Raw genomic sequence first — 12,406 nt, 5'->3', positions numbered from 1 at the left:
TGGGAGAAGATATTTGCAAATAACATATCCAATAAAGGGATAGTATTCCAAAATATATAGAGAACTGATATAACTCAATACCCAAAAAACAATCTGATTAAAATTGGGCAGAAGACATGAACAGACATTTCTCCAAGGAACACAGCTAGATGGCCAACAGACATGAAAAGATGCTCACCATTACTCATCATCATCAGAGAAATGCAAATCAAAACTATAATGACCTATCACCTCATACCTTTCAGAATGGCTAAAATCAAAACCATAAGAAACAAGTGTTGGAGAGGATGAAAATAAAAAGGAACGCTTTTGAGCTGTTGGTAGGATTGCACTAGTGCAGCCAATGTGGAAAACACGGAGGTTCCACAAAATATTAAAAATAGAATTACCCTATAATCCAGCTAATTACACTATTATTTACCCCCCAAAATTCAAAAACACTCATTCAAAGTGTTTATTATATATAATATATATATATAATAGCCAAACTACGGAAGCAGCTGTAGGGTCCATGGATAGATGAATGGATAAAGAGGAGGTGGTATGTATATGTACATACATATATACATACACACACACAGTGGAACATTACTCAGCCATAAAAATGAAATCTTGCCATTTGCAACAACATGTATAGAGCTAGAGAGGCAGCCCTGGTGGTGCAGCAGTTTGACGCCGCCTGCAGCCTGGGGTATGATCCTGGAGACCCGGGATCAAGTCCCACATCGGGCTCCCTGCATGGAGCCTGCTTCTCCCTCTGTGTCTCTGCCCCTCTCTCTGTGTCTAGAATAAATAAATAAAATCTTAAAATAGAGCTAGAGAGTATGATGCTAAGCAGACTAAATTAGAAAAAGACAAATACCATGTGATCTCACTCATGTGGGATTTAAGAAATAAAAAGGGACGCCTGGGTGGCTCAGTGGTTGAGCGTCTGCCTTCATCTCAGGTCGTGATCCCAGGGTCCTGGGATCGAGGCTCACATCAGGCTTCCCGCAGGGAGACTGCTTCTCCCTCTGCCTATGTCTCTGCCTCTCTCTCTGTGTCTCTCATGAATATATAAGTAAAATCTTAAAAAAAAAAAAAAAGAAAACAAGCAAAGGAAAAAAAAAAAAGAGACAAATGAAGAAACAGACCCTTAACTATAGAGAACAAACAGATGGTTACCAGAGGGGAGGTGGTTGGGGGGAAGGGGAAAATAGGGGATAAGAATTAAAAAGTACTATTGTAATGATGAAGAAAAAAATAAATAAAATGACTTTAAAAACAAACAAATGAAAACCCCAAATGGGAGAATATAAAACAAGGTCTGGAGGATAATTCAGGATGTTGTTTGGTGGGAGTAGAGAGGCCTCCAACGCTAGGTTGAAGACTTCAGATTTCATTCCGTTGATAACTGGACACAAGCTATTCTGCATTCTGCAAGGAAGTAGAATTAATGGCAACAGAGATGAGTTTCCAGTGTGAGAGCAAAAAGAAACCAGGAGACTGGTTAGATGTGCATGACAGTGACCTACGAGTGAGATGATGAGGTCCTGAGGTAAAGTAGAGGAAAAAGAATGAACTTGAGCATTACCATGGAATAAGAATTTTTAAGATTGTTGACTTACAAATACCCAGTTTACACATTTAATAAAATAATTCTGTATCATGTAACCCCAGGATCTTTGGGATTAGGGAACTTTTCTGAAGTATACATGGCTAAACTGAGGGTTACTGGTTTTTCCTCCTTTGGTAGCTTTTGTAAATAAACATGTCAAATGGTTTACAATTTGCCTATTTCATTGAAAAATTAACATTTTATTGCTTGATGTATTTTAGGTACGGATAGATACCTTAGGCTTGCTTTGTGAGAGTAATCGAAGTACAGAAATTGTTTCCACAGAAGAAATGCAGTGGATTCAATTCTTTATCACCTACAATCTTAACAGTCAGTCCCCAGGAGTCCGACAACAGATTTGTTCTCTTCTTAAAAAGGTAGAATTTCTCATCAGAAAATGCAGGATAGTGGTAAACTCTGCTCTACAAATCAATTTTGAAAAGAGCTAAGATTTTGGGAGAGTATAGGAATAATGATCGTGGGATTGGACTGCCACATTCCTTCATGGCCCTTCTGTGAACCATTCTATGATTCCATAAAGTTTACATTTGAGATTCAAGTCTAGGGTATAAAGTCCTTTCATTCTGGTGTAAAAGAAATTGAACTTGAGCTCTTTTTTTTTTTTGAAAGAAAAAAAATGTAATGATGGATCTTTCAGCATGAAACGTATTTTAAGAAAACTTTGATGAGAGAAGGAAAGATGCCCTTGTAGTTTTAGCATTTAAGGGCCTCATGAAATGGTCATTGTAAGATTAATTCAAGTCAAATTAATCACATGGCCTCATTTACGGGATGAAGAATTTGGAGAGAATAGGAGTGACTATATCTCTAGCGTCATACCAACCTAAAGGAAATAGAACCATGATTTAATGACTGTATTCTGGTTTGCAGTAATATTTTGTTTTTGATTTTAAAAACATATGTTAATTTTCTGTCAGAGAAACTGTATAAATATTAAGAGTTTAGAAACCAGTACTCTCCTTGCCTGAAGCTCTAGTCTAAAGAATTTAGAAAATTTGTCCTTTGCTTTTTTTTTTTAGGCGAACAGTGAAGATTAATATGGCTTACATATGCTTCATTTTTCTTTTTCTCAAAAGTTGTTCTGTAGGATACAGGAAAGTTCTCAGGTGCTTTATAAACAGGAGCAAAGTAGATCCAAACATGAGCCAGAGAATGAGTTAACCAAACAGCACCCTTCTGTTTCTTTACAACAGTATAAGGTAGGTGATCTATTTCTAGCCATACGAATATTTAAGAAGCATAGGACAATTGTGAATAAACAATAGAGGGAAATAAATGGAAGTCTTGTAGTGAATGGTGTTTCTGTGCTTTTTTCCTTCAAGCTGAGTTTTACATATTCCTTCTTGTGCTTTGGTACTTCTCTTGAGGTATCCTGAGCTGCAGAATTGGTGCTGGACTTAAGGCCTGTTTCAGAATAACAAGAATGGGTTAACCTCAGTTGTTCACAGCTTCCTGCAGGCCACATTAATTTAGTACTTTAGCAAAAAGGTACTTGCTGGCCCTGAACTCCTCCACCCCTCCTCAGAGTGGAAGATTGCTGTATCTGGGCCTGCTTCCCCTTTAGACTAATATGACTTATAGTGGCTTGATATTGGTACCTCCTGGTCTGTGGTCCAGCGATGCAGGTTCCTGTCCATCCCATTTTGGAGGGAGCATGAAGAGTAAGGGTAGGTTTCGGGGCACTGTATTAATGGGATGGATGTGGCTCCAGTCTGGGGCCAGAGCTCAAGTTGACAGCCTTCCATTTCTGTCCATCAGAACAGAATGAGTTTTTCACTGGTTTCTTAATCCAGACCTAGCCTCTCAGAAGCAGAAATCTTACTGTCTTCTAAGACTCAGATAGTGAACAGAGCTCATCTATTGTATTTCATTTAGGGAAACAATTGTAATCAAGTAATGATACATTAGAGCCATGTTAAACTCACTACCTACTCTAATCATTAGTATAGATGGCCCTTAGTTTTCAGTTTTATAATTAAAAGACAGAAAATCATCTAAAGAAGACTATTCCTTTACCAAGGCTGAAGTTAGCTTCCTCTTTGTAAAATACCAAAGTGAAGTTTGGAAAGGAATGACCTAAACTTGCAGGACATGGGTTTAGTCCCATTTCGGCCACAGACTAGTTGGCTTACTTGATGTCTGCTGGACTCTAAGAGGGATAAGTAACCTCTCTGAAAAAGCTGAGGATTTGAGGATTAAACGAGAAAGCTGTTTGTAAATTCTGAATCATCCTACAAAAAGCCTCGCTGGAAGTCATTAAAAGTGACTGGAGTGTATTCTGAGCACTTGCGTTGTGTGTGGAACAGGTTTTTTTTTTTTAGCCTTTCTTAGATCATTTTTAGATGATCTAAGAAAACACATCCCTTTTGCTGCTTTTTGCAAGGGATAAAATGACATTTGTGAAAACTGAGGTACTTAGAACACAAAACCCTTGTAGTGGATTGACGTTCTGAATTTTCATGTATGTATGGTTTCTTACTTGTCCTTGCGAATATTTGTGTTATTGAAAATTAGCCCTTTAGAGTCTTAATCTGAGTCTATCTCATGGTTCTGATAGTTCCTCCCAACTGTAGTCACCTCTGGCTTTTGGAGACTGTGACTTTGGCACTAAATTACTTATCATCATCTTTATAACAATGGGTGTCATGCAGTATGTGGTAGGCTTGGTGCCAATCAACAGTCCTGGGGGAGAAGAGGAAGCTGTTAGTTAGAAAAGATGTCTTCTAGTCTAGTGAAAGAGATTATTTCATACCTAAATAGCTAGTATTATTAGCTAGAGTACTTTTGACAAAATACTTTGTACTCACATTCTCATTTAAATCTTTAATAACAAAGCTGTGATATAGGCATTAATAATCCTCACTTAACATATGTGAAAATTAGGGCACCTGGCTGGCTCAGTCAGTGAAGCATGCAACTCTTGGTCTCAGGGTTGTGAGTTCAAGCCCCATGTTGGGTGTAGAGCTTACTTGAAAATAGGAAACTGAAGCTTGGAAAAGTTGAGTAACCTGCCCAAGGCCCCACAGCTACTGAGTGATAGGGGCAGCCTCCTATCTGAATCTGCTCTCGTTTCTAAAATCTGAATAGTTTTTTCCAAGTCCCTGCTTAACTGAAAGCTTGGAGGTAAGAAAGTACAGGGAGAATTTGGGGAACAGTGAATTCACTGTTGTGAATGACATATAAGATACTTGGAGCAACAAAGGAGGTGAGTAAAAAGAAATGAATTAGAAAATCAAGTTGGAGCTGGGAGTTGGAATTTTTTTTCTTTTTTTTTTTTGCTATGATAAAACAGCTTAACTAAAAAAACAAACAAACAAACAAAAAAACCAAACAGCTTAACTAACACACATGTATTTACAAATAAATAAAGTTTGTTACCCTAAGAATACAAGTAAAGTATTTTTATTTTGATCTATGAGGTAGCTGCTGTGGAAATTTCATATTGTAGTTACATAGCTAACAAGTGACAGAGCTGGAAGTAGAAACCAATTTCATATCTGTAGTTGGGTTCCCTCTCTGCTAACCTAATTATTTCATCTCCTGTGCTTGAAAATGTAGTGTAACAATAGAATTAAGGATATCTGCAATTTGAAATTTATCACTTTTAACAATTTTAAGGTCACTTTTCGATAGCTTAAGCTATAACATGGCAAAAAACCTTAAGGGCAAGTAGAGAAGATGCCTGAGTTATCCAGAGAGATTTTGAATGCTAGGCTAAGGTATTTGGAAGCCTCACTAGGAGTTGTTGAAAATGATGAGAGCATATTATCGAGCCTGTTCTGTATGTCTAGGACAGTATGCTTAGGACTAGGGATATAAATGTATGAACTGTGGTCCCTGCCTCCACTGTGGTTACAGTGTGGTGGAGGGAAAGAACTACTTCTAAAAATATAAATGATACTGCAGACAGGATAAGATCATTCCTAAAGGATGAACTTGTTGCCCTTTCATGTGAATACTGTACTACTCATTTATATTTAATATGAGTTTAACTAGAATATTTTCAATAACTACTCTATTCCCTTGAAACCCAATAGATTTAATAAACTAACAAACTCTTACTGAGGGCTTGTAAGGGCCTATAGGATAAATCCTCAGGATTGTGTGTCATTGACCAAAGAAATGAATGCTGAGATCCTTTCTAGAATCAGGACTAGAACTGCTTTTGTGCTGCTCAGTTAAAAACAGACGTTGTTAGGGCATAGCAGTATATGTAAGATGCTTGAGGATCACAGCTTTTCCTTCTAAGTTTTCTGTTTGGTTTTATACAGAAACAATGATAATAATTATTATTTTAACTAGGAAGAAGACTTTATCTTGGGTAAACTATTTCCTATTCTTTTTTTAAATTACATTTTACTAAGTTTCTATTTTTTTAAAAAAATCATTTCTATACATAGAATGGTAGAGCAAGAGTCTCAAAGGGGAATATAGAGGACAGGAAGACAGTGGAATAGTTGGATCTTTTTATGAATTATGTCAGCCACATTTATCAAGTATTATACTTACCATATTTATCAAGTAGTCTGTATTGGATTTTTGTTGTTGTTATTTAAAAACTTTGAAGCCTGAATATCCCTGGTGAAGAAAACCAATATTCATACAGCTTTAGAACAGATCTTACTTTCACCAAAAATGGGTGCTGAGTGTTGTATTTTCTTTTATGGACTAGGAATTATACTTCCTGTTGACCCTAGAAACATAGGGTTCATTGAAGTCATAATATAGCTTATGGTCAAGGGTACCAGTCTGAATTGTCAAGTGAAGTGAACAACTAGTATTGTTTTAAAAAATCTTTTCCTTGTTAATTAAAAAAGAACCCCACCCTTCCAGGTGGGGGTTACTTTGAAAATAACCTATTATAACTCAATTATACTTATGTAATTTTTTTTTTTTTTTTTTTTTAAGAATTTCATGTCATCCATTTGCAGTCATCTTTTTGAAGCACTGTTTCCTGGGTCTTCCTACCCAACTAGGTTTTCAGCTTTAACGATTTTAGGCTCAATAGCCGAAGTTTTTCCTGTCACAGAGGGTAAGCTTTCAGTAATGTTTGGGGGAAGTGTTTTTTTTTCCTACAAAACACATACTTTTTCAACATTTTATTTTACTTACGTTTTAGTTTTGTTGTCTTTTGTTTACATTCTTATGGAAGATTTTATTCTCAATATGTAGTTCTTACTTGGACATAAATAAATTTGTCAGTAAAAGACACAAGGCTGTGAAGTTGTTTTCAGTGCTCATTGTTTCCCAACCCAAAACTCCAGGTTTCATGGATTAATGCTTATTACAAGAAGAGTTGCTTTTCTTAACCCCCAGTTCATGTGTTGCTGTTTGAAGATAATGTAAATCTGTTCTTTAAGTTTTAAAAATTAAAAAAATAATAGTTTCTTTATGTATAGCATTTCTTAATGAGTCTTTGTGGTTAAAATGTGGTTTCCCTTATATGCTATCAGTTTCATAAGTCTCAGTCTGGTTTCAGGAAGACAAAATGAGGATGTCATTTCCAGGCATTCTGGTTTAGTGATACCCTTTATTTCTCCTTTAGGGTACTCAAGAGGATGAACATTTAACTTCCTTTTGAGTCGTTTTTTTTTCCTTTTTGACAACAAATAGTTCTTTTTATATCTGTACTTGAGTGTGTATGTTTTGATGTGGATTTCTTGTTTGTGCTCAGTTTTCCTTGACTGTGGTCAAATAGAAAAATATCCTGCTCAGCTGTTTTGTTGGAGGTCCACGAAGAGGACCAGAGAGTTTTACACTATAGTTGCCTTATTTATTATTATTATTACTATTTTTGGTTTAAATTTGTAGACAAAGTGTAATTTCTTGGCAGGAAGAAAGACAGTTTTTGCTGCTAATACAGCCTTCCTTCGTTTGAAGGATTCAAAGATTCAAACCAATAGCAGAGTTTTAAGGATATTCATGAACAGTCATATACCCTCTACCTAGATTCATCAGTTGTTAATATTTTACTATATTTGGTTTATCTCCCTTTCATTAATTTTTTAACCATGACACAATGATCAAATTCAGGAAATTTACTGTTGACATGATGCTATTATCTAATATATAATCCATAACAAAATTTGCCAGTTGTCCCAGTTAGTGGCCTTTTTTAGAAAAAGGAATTTTTTACTGTGATCTGGGTACCAATCCAAGATTATACATTGTGTTTTGTTGTTATGCCTCTTTAGTCTCCTTTAATTTGAAAAATTTTTAATTTCATGATATTAGCATTTTGGGAGAATGTGTCTCCATTTGGGTTTTCCTTATTGTTTCCTCATGATTGATTAAGGTTGTGCATTTGGGGTAGGGATATTGCATGGGTAATGTGGTGTTCTCAGGGCATCATATCAGGAGATACGAGTTTGGTTTGTCCTGTTACTCATGATGATAAATTTGATCGCCTGATTAAGATAAATGTGGTAGGTTGAAAAGCAACCTTTCCTTAGAATCTATGAATGTGAACCTTTCATAGAAAGGGGGCCTTTGCAGATATGATTAAGGTAAGGATCTCAAAATCAGATAATCCAAGATTATCTGGATGGGTCTAAATGCCACCACAGCTCTTGTTAGAGAGGAACAGAGGGAGATGTGACACACAGAAAAGGAGTTGTCACTGTGACAGTGGTTGTGGAGATTGGAGTGATATGGCTCTAAGCCATGGGATGCTGGCAGCCACCAGAAGTGGAACAAGGCAAGGAATGAGTTTTCCCTTAGAGCCTCTAGAGTGTGCATGGCTCCACTAGCACTTTCGTATTGGATTAATTGAACATTAGGCAAAATGGTTTCCAGTACTGTGAAAAAATAGATTTCTGTGGTTTTAAGCCACCAGGTTTATGGTAATATGTTACAGCATGCGCAGAAAATGATTACAGTGATATCTCTTAGGTAAGGGAATTTTAATCAGACTACAACTGAACTTAGAAAATAAGGTTTTAACCGAGAGTGATTATCCATTTAACAAAAATTTTTCTGTATGTTTAGTATAGTTATGGTTGTACCTAGGTGTATGGGAAATAACACTAGGCTGAGTTGTACTGGTAATTTTTAATTTTTATTTATTTTTTTTCTGGTAATTTTTTAATTAGAGTAGTTTAAGTATACTTAAGTGTACTTTAAAAAATGAAAAACCTGAGTCATCTTCCAAATGAATAAGTCACATATAATTGGGCAGTGACCGATATCACAGTAATTATATTAATTAAACAACTGGGAGGTAATGCAAATGGAGCAAGCCATACTTTACCTATTAACTTTATTTACATATTATTATTTTTTTAGAGAGGGAAAGAGGTGGGAAGGAGTAGAGGGGAAGGGGGGGAGAGAGAGAGAATCTAAAACAGGCTCCATACTAGGTGTGGAGCCTGATGCAGGTCTCGCTCTCACAACCCTGAGATCATAACCTGAGTGGAAATCAAGAATTGGACACTTTACCAACTGAGCCACCCAGCTGCCCCTTTAGCCATTAACTTTCAAGGAAACTAAAGATGCATGATCATGAATTACAGGATGGAAAATAAATTCATTCTTCACCTTTATCTCAAGAACTTGAATGTGGGTTTTTATTTTATTGAAGGACTGTGGTTTGGGATTAGTCAACATAGTTTCTCCCTTAAGTATATTCTAGTGCAAGAAGAATAAGCTGCATATACCTTTTTCACTTAGAATAAATGTCACAGTATTCACGGTTAGAAATTGGATTCCACAATTACTTTAAAAGAGTTTGCCCAACAAATACTTATTTAATGCTTATTATATGTCAAGCAGCCAACAATATGCAGTATACAAAACCAAATGCTTCCTATTTTTGAGCTTAGATATTTTAGTGAAGGGAGACAGACAATAAATTAACAAGTAATACATAGAATATCAGATGGAGATAAGTATTATGAAAAAATATTTCAGGAAGAAAAGTGGTGAGAATATAGTGTCTACCTAGGAGCATGGGGAGCTATTTCATACAGTAGTGTCAGAGAAGGTTTCAGATTGGAGCAGAGCTATTAAACAGCTGGTGGGTCATAGAAGAAATCATAAAGGAAGTTAGAAAATACTTTAAGAAGAGTGAAAACAAGAGCACAAGTTACCAGAACTCATGTGTTGAAGCAAAAGCAGTGCTCATAGGGAGCTTTAGAGCTGTAATACCTAATTAAAAAGGAGGAAAGAGGGATCCCTGGGTGGCGCAGCGGTTTGGCGCCTGCCTTTGGCCCAGGGCGCGATCCTGGAGACCCGGGATCGAATCCCACGTCAGGCTCCCGGTGCATGGAGCCTGCTTCTGCCTCTGCCTGTGTCTCTGCCTCTCTCTCTCTCTGTGACTATCATAAATAAATTTAAAAAAAATAAAAAAAAATAAAAAAAAAAAAGGAGGAAAGATCTCAAATCAATAAGCTAACTTTACACCTCAAGGAATTCGAAAAAGAAGTGCAAACCTTACCCCAAGTTAGCAGAAGGAAGGAAATAATAAAGATTAAAAACAGAGATAAACGAAGTGGGGAATAGGAAAGCATTATAGAGAATCAATGAAAACAAAAGTTGGCTTTTTTAAAAGGTCAACGAAATTGACAAAATCTTTGCTATACTAAGAATAAAACGAAGGAAAGTGCAAATGACTAAGATCAGAAATACAAGCAGGGACATTTCTACTGACCTTATAGGAATAAAAAGGATTGTAAGACAGTATTATGAACAATTGTATTTTCAATAAATTAGATAACTTAGGTGAAATGAACAGATGCCTAGAAACAAACAAATTACTGATTTAACAAATAGAAAATTTGTTACCCATAGCAAATAAGAGGTGGGGTCGTAGTCAAAAGCTTCTCAGCAAAGGAATGTCCAGAGGGAGGGGCTTCACTGGTGAAGTCTACCAAACATTTAAAGAATTAACATCAGTCCTTCACAAACTCTACTAAAAAATTGTACGGGAGGGAACATTTCCGAACTCATCCTTTGAAGCCAGCATCACCCTGATACTAAAGCCAGAGAGAGACACCACAAGAAAACTATAGGCCAGTATCCCTTACGAACATAAATGCAAACGTTCTCAACTGAATACTAGCAAAACAAACCCAACAGCATATTAAAAGTATTATACCCATGACTAAGTGAAATTTATCCCAGGAATGCAAGGATGGTTCAATGTAAGAAAAAAATAGTCAATGTAATACACACATTAAAATGTTGAGGAAAAAAGCCCCATGATAATATCAATTGATGCAGAAAAGCTGTTGACAAAATTCAACATCCTGTTATAATAATAAACACTCAAGAAACTAGGAATAGAAGGGAGCTTCCTTAGTAGGATAAAGGGCTTTCATGAAACACCCACAGTTGACACCCTACTCAATGATAAAAGACCAAAAGCCTTACCTCTATGATCAGGAATAAGACACAGATGCTCACTTTGAGCTCTGCTGATCACCATCTTACTGAAAACTTTAGCCAGAGCAGTAAGGCAAGAAAAAGGAATTAAAAGCATCTGAGTTGGAAAAGAGGCAAATTTAAGCAGAGGTGCAAATGAAGTGACAAAAACTTCATTTATTTGCTCTACAGGGTTCCGCTAACTTACAAGTTAAGATTAAATAAGAAACGCATATCATATTGAACATCATTCCTCAAATTAGCATAGGAATGTTTTCAGGTGTTGCCAGAATGGTAAATTTATTAAATGTTGTTAAATGTTCTTTGCATTCTGCTGTGAAACTCGTTGCCATTTTTGTTTAGTCTTAATCTCAGAGTTAAGTAGATTTGATAACTACTGTCCTTCTTTTGTGATAGTTTTGTTTATTTATTGGTTTGCTGAAATTTATCTTTTTTTTGAGAAGAGTTTTTGGGGAAATTTAGTTAATTTCTTACTATTCAAAAATGCTGTGTTTTGCATTTGATGTTGGAGTAGGATTTTTTTTTTAAGATTTATTTATTTATTCAAGAGAAAGTCAGACAGAGTATGGGGCGGGGGGTGGGGGGGCGGGAGAGAATCCTCAAGCAGCACCTCCAACCCCCTGAGTGTAGATCCCAACATAGAGCTGGATCTTATGACATTGAGATCGTGACCTGAGCCGAAATCAAGGGTTGGTTGCTTAACCAACTAAGCTACCCAGGCACCTCTAAAGTAGGATTGATGTATAATTTTTCACCACAACTTTCTCTGAAGATGTTGTAAGCATTGCTCCAGTATCTTATAGCACTACATGTTGCTAAGGTGAAGAGTTAAGCCAGCTTGATTTTTTCCATTTTGGAGATTTCACTTGAGCTTTGTGTTTGAATGGCCAGAAGATCCCTTTATCTTTGATGCCAAATAATTCTATTAGGATAAATCATTGTATCAATTATTCTGTATAGGTTTAACTAAGACGTTGTAGGACTTTGGATTCTAGGACAAGACATTTTACGAAGATTTTTTTAAAAGACGTATTCCTAAATTTATTTCTTTTCATTTATTTAGAAACTAACTTAGGGGGGCACCTGGGTGGCTCAGTGGTTGAGCGTCTGCCTTGGCTCGAGTCATGATCCCAGGGTCCTGGGATAGGGTCCTACATCAGGCTCCCTGTAGGGAGCCTCTCCCTCTGCCTAAGTATCTGCCTCTCTCTTTCTCTCTCTCTGTCTCTCATGAATAAATAAATAAAATCTTAAAAAAAGAAACTGGGATGCCTGGATGGCTCAGCGGTTGAGCATCTATCTGCCTTTGGCTCAGGGCCCGATCCCGGATTCCCAGGATTGAGTCCCACATCAGGCTACCTGCATGGAGTCTGCTTCTCCCTCTGCCTGTGTCTCTGCCTTTCTCTGTCT

At 36.6% G+C, this 12,406-nt stretch overlaps 1 protein-coding gene across 7 annotated transcripts in view; it reads left to right on the top strand.

Moving 5' to 3' along the window:
• Positions 1 to 12,406, top strand: part of THADA (THADA armadillo repeat containing) — a 332,010-nt gene that overhangs the window by 24,811 nt on the left and 294,793 nt on the right. For all 7 annotated transcript variants that reach the window (XM_072768181.1, XM_072768180.1, XM_072768179.1 and 4 more), the window contains exons 14-16: positions 1,819 to 1,974; positions 2,695 to 2,817; positions 6,527 to 6,650. In XM_072768181.1, the coding sequence (XP_072624282.1) occupies positions 1,819 to 1,974; positions 2,695 to 2,817; positions 6,527 to 6,650 (403 nt within the window). The remainder of the gene's footprint in view (positions 1 to 1,818; positions 1,975 to 2,694; positions 2,818 to 6,526; positions 6,651 to 12,406) is intronic.

Source organism: Canis lupus, chromosome 11, assembly GCF_048164855.1.
Source record: "Canis lupus baileyi chromosome 11, mCanLup2.hap1, whole genome shotgun sequence".
NCBI lineage: Eukaryota > Metazoa > Chordata > Mammalia > Carnivora > Canidae > Canis > Canis lupus.
The sequence above is the reverse complement of the archived record's forward strand: the minus strand, read 5'-3'. Positions and strand labels throughout refer to the sequence as shown.